Here is a 9,528-nt window from a genome sequence, read left to right on the forward strand (position 1 = left end):
CCAGACCATGGGTGTATAGCTTCTGCCTCCGGAGGACACACAAAGTACTACACTAAAAAGTGTAGCTCCTCCCTCCTAGCATATACACCCCCTGGATAACCAAATATAGCCAGTTCAATGCTTTGTGTTCAGGAGGCACACATCCACACATGCATTCTCATCTGATTTTGACTTTTGGAAAGAATTTGAAGAAAAGCGGGTCCAAGCCTGGATTCCCGGCATGTCCCTTCTCACCCCACTGTGTCGGCGGTGTTGTTAAGGTTGATTTCAGGGCTGGAGCCTTACATGCCGCGCTCCTTCACCATCCCCTCGGGCTCTGGCTTGAAGTGGGAGCCAGCACGGTTCTGCCTGCCTTGCAGGAGAACGGTCTCCATCCGCAGCCCCTTTTGGATCCTGCCGGATGGAGCACTCATCCCTCAGGGACCTGGCCCTGCGTCTCACAAGCTAAGTATCTGAGACGTGGTTATCAGGGGGTCCCTTGTACTTTATTGTTGGGGAGAGTGTGCTGTGTAACTATGCTGACTTTTCCGGCCGGTTCTCTGGTTTTCACCGGAGAACCGCGCCGATGGTGCCTGCGCGCCGGCCGCATTGTTAAATTTAGGCCCCGGCTTCGCCTGAGGCCTACTTTCGTTTTCACTGCCCCTGCATGCCAATCATGCAGAGGGACAGTGCAGCTCCGCCCAGCGGCTATTCGGCACAGGGAAGGGACACTCCTCTCTGAGGAAAGATTCCCTCCCCTGTATACCTCCTTGGCCCTCCGGATCCCGCTCTTTGAGTAGGCCCCGCCCCCTCTCCTCGCTCCGGCGCCATTTTATCAGCGTTCTCACACTGATCAGAGCTGGCTGCAGCATCTCTCTGGGGGTCCGGCCTGTGTGGATCTGGAGGGCACACAAACGGTCTGGTAAGCCACAACCTCCGGTTGTGGACCTGCTTATATACTCTCTGGGGGCCATTCTGCTCAGAACCCTGACTTCAGCAGCATGTCTCACACAAGGAGCAAGGCTGCAAGGCTGTACTCAATATGCACTGCATGTAAGCTCGTACTGCCTTAACCGAGCACATATCCACATTGTGATGCCTGCTCTAACATGGTGGTGCCTCAGCCTGGAGTCTCACTCCCAGTGGTCCCTCCGGCTGCTCCGGCTCCGGCGGCTGAACCCCCGGCTTGGGTAGAATCCTTCTCTAAGTCTATCTCCCAGTCCTTTGCCGACTCCATGGGACAGTTGTCCCGGACTCTGCTGAGCATGCATCAGCCCCCTTCTCAGGGCGCCTCTGCTGCTACGGCTCGCTCAGCAGAGCTCACAGAGCTCAGACCCCGTCCTCCTAAACGGAGACGCAGGGACTCCTCTCCTTCCTCGTCCCGCGGCTCTGATTCACGAGCTGAATCGCAGGACGAGGAGGATGCCTTTACTGTGGGCTCGGACGCTACCTCCATGTGCCCCATTGATCTGACCGAAGGTGATGCAGATGTTAGTGATTTGATTGCGTCCATTAATTCTGTACTGGACCTCAATCCACCAGTATCAGAGGAGCAACCCTCTCTGGTAGAAAAGCACCAGTTTACCTCACCTAAGAGATCAAGGAGTGTGTTCTTTAACCACTCCAGTTTTCAGGCCACTGTGACCAAGCCCAGGGCCTGTCCTGACAAACGCTTCCCAAAGCGTAGTTCTGATGACCGTTTTCCCTTTCCACCAGAGGTGGTCAAGGAGTGGGCTCATTCACCGAAGGTAGACCCTCCGGTGTCTAGAATCTCAGCCCGGACAGTTGTATCTGTGGCTGATGGCACCTCACTTAAGGATTCCACTGACCGCCAGGTTGACCTTCTGGCCAAATCTGTATATGAAGTGGCAGGGGCCTCGTTCTCCCCGTCTTTTGCAGCAGTATGGGCTCTTAAAGCCGTCTCTGCTTCTCTGGAGGAGATGCATTCCCTCACCAGGGACTCTATGCCCGAAATGGTTGCCTTAACTTCCCAGGCTTCAGCCTTTTCATCCTATGCCATGTCTGCCATTCTGGAGGCTTCTCACCGCACTGCGGTGGCTTCGGCTAATTCCCTCGCTATCCGCAGGATCTTGTGGCTTCGAGAGTGGAAAGCAGACGCTTCTTCCAAGAAGTACCTTGCTGGGCTCCCATTTGCTGGGTCCCGGCTGTTCGGCGAACAACTGGATGAAATTATTAAGGAAGCTACTGGCGGGAAGAGTACTTCCTTGCCACAAACTAAAACCAGGAAACCTGTCCAGGGCAGGAACCAGTCGAGGTTTCGTTCCTTTCGTTCCTCTAACTGGTCATCCTCTAAGCCCTCAGCCTCGTCCACTAACTCAGCCAAGGACCGCAAACCCAGCTGGCGCACGAAGCCGCGTCCTAAGAAGACCGCAGGAGCCGCTGCCACTAAGGCAGCCTCCTCTTGACTATCTGGCCGCGCCAGCAACGTCCTTGGTCGGTGGCAGGCTCTCCCACTTAGGCGACGTGTGGTTTCAACACGTCTCCGATCAGTGGGTGCGGGATATCATCTCCCACGGCTACAGGATAGAATTCTCTTCCAGCCCACCAAACAGATTTTTTCTGTCCACTCCCCCCTGCTCCAAGGCCGCCGCCTTCTCTCAGGCCGTGGCATCCTTGCGGGTCAACGGAGTAATTGTACCGGTTCCCGCCCGGGAACGGTTCAGAGGTTTCTACTCAAATCTCTTCCTAGTCCCCAAGAAGGACGGTTCCTTCCGGCCCATCCTGGATCTCAAGCTTCTCAACAAGCATGTTCAGGTGCGGCATTTTCGCATGGAGTCTCTGCGGTCAGTCATTGCCTCAATGACCCAAGGAGATTTTCTAGCATCCATCGACATCAGAGATGCCTATCTGCATGTGCCAATTGCAGTTTCACACCAGCGTTGGCTACATTTTGCAATCGGAGAGGAACATTTCCAATTCGTGGCTCTCCCCTTCGGGTTAGCCACGGCCCCTCGAGTATTCACCAAGGTCATGGCAGCAGTGGTTGCGGTTCTGCACCTCCAGGGGTTGGCAGTGATTCCTTACCTGGACGACCTTCTGGTCAAGGCTTCATCCAGTGCAGACTGTCAGCGGAGTGTCTCGCTCACTCTCGCCACTCTAGTCCAGTTCGGGTGGCTTGTCAATCTACTCAAGTCCACTCTGACTCCATCCCAGAGTCTCACATACCTAGGGATGCAGTTCGAGACTTTGCCGGCACTTGTAAAGCTGCCCTTAGTCAAACAGCAGTCCCTCCACCCCTGCTGAGGTCCCTCCACCCCTGCTGAGGTCTCGCCGTCACTCCATCAGGCACCTAATGCAGGTGCTGGGTCAGATGGTGGCGTCAATGGAAGCGGTTCCCTTTGCCCAGTTCCATCTGCGTCCTCTGCAGCTGGACATTCTCCGCTGTTGGGACAAGCGGACTTACTCCTTGCACAGGTTGGTGGCTCTGTCGCCACAGACCAGGGGCTCCCTTCAGTTGTGGCTTCGGCCCCTCTCTCTGTCTCAGGGACACTCCTTCCTGGCCCCGTCCTGGGTGATCCTCACCACGGATGCCAGTCTAATCGGCTGGGGAGCAGTATATCTCCACCACAGAGCGCAGGGCACTTGGACTCAGTCCGAATCAGCCCTCTCGATCAATGTGCTGGAAATCAGAGCTGTGCTTCTAGCTCTCTTAGCCTTTCACCATCTGTTGGCGGGCAAGCACATTCGAGTCCAGTCAGACAACGCCACAGCGGTTGCCTACATCAATCACCAGGGCGGGACACGCAGCCGCCTGGCAATGTTGGAGGTTCAACGCATCCTTCAGTGGACGGAGGACTCCAAGTCTGCCATATCCGCAGTCCACATCCCAGGCGTGGAAAACTGGGAGGCAGATTATCTCAGCTGTCAAACCGTGGACAGCGGCGAGTGGGCTCTGCATCCGGCAGTGTTTCGGACAATCTGCCGCAAGTGGGGCACTCCGGAAGTGGATCTAATGGCATCCCGGCACAACAACAAGATTCCGGTTTACGTGGCTCGCTCCCACGATCCTCAGGCCTTTGCAGCGGACGCGCTGGTTCAAGATTGGTCCCAGTTTTGTCTGTCTTACGTGTTTCCCCCTCTAGCTCTCTTGACCAGAGTCCTGCGCAAGATCAGAATGGAGGGCCGTCGGGTCATCCTCATTGCTCTAGACTGGCCCAGGCGAGCTTGGTACCCAGACCTGCTCCATCTGTCCGTGGAGGTGCCGTGGCATCTTCCGGACCGTCCAGACCTTCTCTCACAAGGTCAGTTTTTCCGCCAGAATTCTGCGGCTCTCAGATTGACGGCGTGGCTCTTGAGTCCTGGATCTTGAGGACTTCTGGTATCCCTCCTGAAGTCATCTCCACTATGACTCGGGCTCGGAAGTCTTCCTCGGCCAAGATATATCACAGGACCTGGAGAATTTTCCTGTCCTGGTGTCACTCTTCCGGCCATGCTCCTTGGCCTTTTTCCCTGCCGACCCTTCTGTCCTTTCTACAGTCCGGTCTGCAGCTAGGACTATCTCTCAATTCCCTCAAGGGACAGGTCTCGGCTCTGTCAGTATTGTTCCAGCGGCGTATCGCCCGGCTGGCTCAGGTGCGCACCTTCATGCAGGGCGCATCTCACATCATTCCGCCTTACCGGCGGCCTTTGGATCCCTGGGACCTTAATCTGGTCCTCACAGCCTTGCAGAAACCCCCTTTTGAGCCACTTAGGGAGGTTTCTTTGTCCCGTCTTTCACAGAAAGTGGTCTTTCTAGTGGCCATAACTTCCCTCAGGAGAGTCTCTGATTTGGCTGCTCTCTCTTCGGAGTCACCTTTTTTGGTTTTTCATCAAGACAAGGTGGTTCTCCGTCCGACTCCGGACTTTCTTCCTAAGGAGGTATCTCCTTTCCACCTTAACCAGGACATTTCTAAGCCGACCCTAGCTCGTTGGATTAGGTCGGCCATTTCCGATGCCTACCAGTGTACTCAAGTGCCTCCCCCGCCGGGGATCAAGGCACACTCGACCAGAGCTCTCAGGCTTTCAGGCACCAAGCTACGGCTCAGCAGGTCTGTCAGGCTGCCACTTGGACTAGTCTGCATACCTTTTCGAAGCACTACCAAGTGCATGCTCATGCTTCGGCAGATGCGAGCTTGGGCAGACGCATCCTTCAGGCGGCTGTCGCCCATTTGTGAAGTTAGGTTTCGCCTACTTCTCAGTTTTCTGTTTATTCCCACCCATGGACTGCTTTGAGACGTCCCATGGTCTGGGTCTCCCATAAGGAACGATGAAGAAAAAGAGAATTTTGTTACTTACCGTAAATTCTTTTTCTTATAGTTCCGTAATGGGAGACCCAGCACCCTCCCTGTTGCCTGTTGGCAGTTTTCTTGTTCCGTGTGTTTTCACCGGCTGTTGTTGTAGACAGAGGCTCCGGTTGTTCCGGTTTTTGCTCTATCTCTAGTTGTGGGTGGCTGTCCTCCTTCAGCTTTTGCACTAAACTGGCTATATTTGGTTATCCAGGGGGTGTATATGCTAGGAGGGAGGAGCTACACTTTTTAGTGTAGTACTTTGTGTGTCCTCCGGAGGCAGAAGCTATACACCCATGGTCTGGGTCTCCAATTACGGAACTATAAGAAAAAGAATTTACGGTAAGTAAACAAAATTCTCTTTTTTTCTGCTATTCTCAGTCATACTTACATTGGCGCTCGTTTTTTTTCTTCCCCCGGCTCATACTGCTCCCCGATCACCAGCGCGGCGAGGAACAGCTGTGCAGAGAATACGCGGCAACATTTACTTTGAATATGCCGGCCGCTCATTAATCAATCTCGTATTCCCTGCTTTCCCCACCCACCGGCGCCTATGATTGGTTGCAGTCAGACACGCCCCCCACACTGAGTGACAGCTGTCTCACTGCACCCAATCACAGCAGCCGGTGGGCGTGTCTATACTGTGCAGTAAAATAAATAAATAATTTAAAAAAACGGCCTGCAGTCTCCCCCCCATTTTAATACCAGCCAGATAAAGCCATACGGCTGAAGGCTGGTATTCTCAGGATGGGGAGCCCCACGTTATGGGGAGCCCCCCAGCCTAACAATATCAGTCAGCAGCCGCCCAGAATTGCCGCATACATTAGATGCGACAGTTCTGGGACTGTACCCGGCTCTTCCCGATTTGCCCTGGTGCGTTGGCAAATCGGGGTAATAAGGAGTTATTGGCAGCCCATAGCTGCCAATAAGTCCTAGATTAATCATGTCAGGCGTCTCCCCGAGATTCCTTCCATGATTAATCTGTAAATTACAGTAAATAAACACACACACCCGAAAAAATCCTTTATTAGAAATAAAAAACACAAACGTATACCCTGGTTCACCACTTTAATAAGCCCGAAAAAGCCCTCCATGTCCGGCGTAATCCAGGATGGTCCAGCGTCGCTTCCAGCTCTGCTGCATGGAGGTGACCGGAGCTGCAGCAGACACCGCCGCTCCTGTCAGCTCCACGCAGCTAATGAAAGCAATAGCGCGATCAGCTGAGCTGTCACTGAGGTTACTCGCGGCCAACGCTGAATACAGCTGATCGTGCTATTTCCTTCATTAGCTGCGTGGAGGTGACAGGAGCGGCGGTGTCTTCTGCAGCTCCGGTCACCTCCATGCAGCAGAGCTGGAAGCGACGCTGGACCATCCTGGAGTACGCCGGACATGGAGGGCTTTTTTGGGCTTATTAAAGTGGTGAACCAGGGTATATGTTTGTGTTTTTTATTTCTAATAAAGGATTTTTTCGGGTGTGTGTGTTTATTTACTGTAATTTACAGATTAATCATGGAAGGAATCTCGGGGAGACGCCTGACATGATTAATCTAGGACTTACTAGCTGTGGGCTGCCAATAACTCCTTATTGCCCCGATTTGCCAATGCACCAGGGCAAATCGGGAAGAGCCGGGTACAGTCCCAGAACTGTCGCATCTAATGTATGCGGCAATTCTGGGAGGCTGCTGACTGATATTGTTAGGCTGGGGGGCTCCCCATAACGTGGGGCTCCCCATCCTGAGAATACCAGCCTTCAGCCGTATGGCTTTATCTGGCTGGTATTAAAATGGTGGGGACCGCACGCCGTTTTTTTAAATTATTTATTTATTTATTTTACTGCACAGTATAGACACGTCCACCGGCTGCTGTGAGACAGCTGTCACTCAGCGTGGGGGGCGTCTGACTGCAACCAATCACAGGCGTCTGTGGGTGGGGAAAGCAGGGAATATGAGATTGATTAATGAGCGGCCAGCATATTCAAAGTAATTGTTGCCGCGCATTCTGTGCACAGCTGTTCTTCGCAGCGTTGGTGATCGGGGAGCGGTAAGTATGAGAGAGGGCTGCTCACTTCAGTCACTCAGGGGATTAGCGGTCACCGGTGAATCCTTCACAGGTGACCGCTAATCGGTACGCGGCACACAGACAGAGCCGCAGCATGACAATGAAGTCGGGTGAAGTTCACCCGAGTTCATTCTCATCGCGCAACTCTGTCTGCTGTCAGCCGACATGTATCAATGACATTGTGCAACACACAAACAGACATTCCACACGGACATTCCACGTACACATACACGGGCATTTTACACACAAACATGGACATTTTACACGTACACACGGCTCGCATATGCCATCGCACGGATGCCATACGTACCGGAGAAACGCCCCAAAAAAACGGACCACGGATCCAAAAAACGGACCGTAAGACACGTACGTTTTTTTTGCGGAAGTGTGTTTTAGGCCTGAGCCAGAAGAAATCGGCTCCTGGTTCTTTCTGACAACTTAGATGTAACATGACCACTGCAGCTAATCAGCAGCCACTGATTGTCTGCAGCAGTCACCTTATGCTCTGGCCAGGACAGCTACAGGGGACACCAGCAGTAGTACCGAGGAGTGACAGGGCTTTGATAGGTGAGGTTTTTTTATTATTATTTTAACACCGCCATGAGCCCATATTTGAAATATTTTCAATGGACAACCCCTTTAAGTTCCTTCCAATTTCTTCGGTGTTTGGCTGGTTGTGGAGCGCTATTGGGTATTGGGGCTTAAACTTTTAAGGCTGAGACCGCACTTTGCGTTTCCACCTGTGTTTCAGCTGCTTTTTAGGTCCGTTTTGAGAAGCACCTTTTCATGCCAAAAGGCATGCGTTTTGATTTTCCAGCAAAGTCAATGGAAAATGGTGATTTTCAGACCGCACTTTGCGTTTCTAAACGCTGCATTTAATTTGCATATTTTGTGGCAAAAAACATGCGTTCAAAGAAGCAGCATGTCAGTCGTTTTTGCCATTTTAGGTGCGTTTTGCTAACATTGAAGTCAATGAGAAATGGCAAAAACCAAGATTCCTTCAAATTCCTGCGTTTTACCTGCTTTTTCAGTGCAGAAAACATGCGTTTTTTTGACTACCAAAACGCATGCTTTTTGGACTTCAAAATAATAATTTCATATGTCCCTTTACACACACACATAATCCGACAATTAAATTTGAGAAAAATATGCATTTATTGCTATATTAGCGATAAAATGTAAATTACCACTATAATTTTATGAAATATATCTATTTTCATTATTTTTTCCATTAATATAGATTTTATCCTTTTTTTGCTCTTTTTTTCATTCTGTATGACTGATTAAACTTTATTTAGCAGTGTCTTGTTGTTCAAAACGCATCTGTCAAAACGCAGGTGAAAAAGCATGTAAAAAGCGCTGAAAACGCATCTAAAACGCGGTAAATATGCATCCGTTTTCAGCGCTAAAGTTATGAAAAAGGCAACTTTGGTCAAATCAATTAAGCCCAAAACTTGCGTTTAGAAATACAAGTAGGTGAACGCAAAGTGTGGTCTGAGCCTAAGTCTCCTATTACAGAAAAATCAGTAAGCAAGGAGTCTAGCTGCAGCCGGTCATTATTTAGAAAAAAAATACTGTTACTTTAAGAAAACAAGGTGCCAGAATTATATCGTATCCATTGGATAGGTGATGACTTTTAAGGATGGGAATAACCCTTTCAATATTTTGACTGTGTATTGCTTTTCCTGACTGTAAAGTGCTGAAGAATCTGTCGGCGGTATACTTGTGTAAGAAAAACTATTTTATTATTTTGTAGGAGCTGGAGCAATACAAAAGGAACGCTGACAAGTCATGGAAATCGATGAATCTCGGACTCCACACACAATAAATGCATTATTTATTACATTCAGGGTTTTTTTTTTTTATATATCAATGTGCGATTACTTAAAAAGTTTGTAAATTTTAACATGTAAATACAATAAAACTACTATATACAGCATAATGATTGCATTCCTTTGTCAAATACATATTGAGGTTTAAAACTATAGGGCCATCCTTAAAGGGAACTCGTTCCGTCCCCAGTTGCTTTTGACCTGCAGATATTGGGTTAATATGCAGTTTAACAGCGTTACAATGCTGCCGGCACTTTAATTGACAGTTGGCTGTGTCCATACATATCGTACATAAAGCCTGCTTTACACTTTATGATTTCGCATACGATATCGTATGCGATCGTAACCGGCCCCATCGTATGTGCGGCACGTTC

At 50.4% G+C, this 9,528-nt stretch overlaps 1 protein-coding gene across 1 annotated transcript in view; it reads left to right on the top strand.

The window, feature by feature from the left end:
• DYNC2LI1 (dynein cytoplasmic 2 light intermediate chain 1) overlaps positions 1 to 9,264 on the top strand; it is a 151,014-nt gene extending 141,750 nt beyond the window's left edge. The window contains exon 13 of the mRNA XM_075338013.1: positions 9,079 to 9,264. Within this exon, the coding sequence (XP_075194128.1) occupies positions 9,079 to 9,150 (72 nt within the window). The 3' untranslated portion in view covers positions 9,151 to 9,264. The remainder of the gene's footprint in view (positions 1 to 9,078) is intronic.
• Positions 9,265 to 9,528: the final 264 nt, after the last annotated feature.

The sequence above is a fragment of the Anomaloglossus baeobatrachus genome, chromosome 3 (assembly GCF_048569485.1).
Source record: "Anomaloglossus baeobatrachus isolate aAnoBae1 chromosome 3, aAnoBae1.hap1, whole genome shotgun sequence".
NCBI lineage: Eukaryota > Metazoa > Chordata > Amphibia > Anura > Aromobatidae > Anomaloglossus > Anomaloglossus baeobatrachus.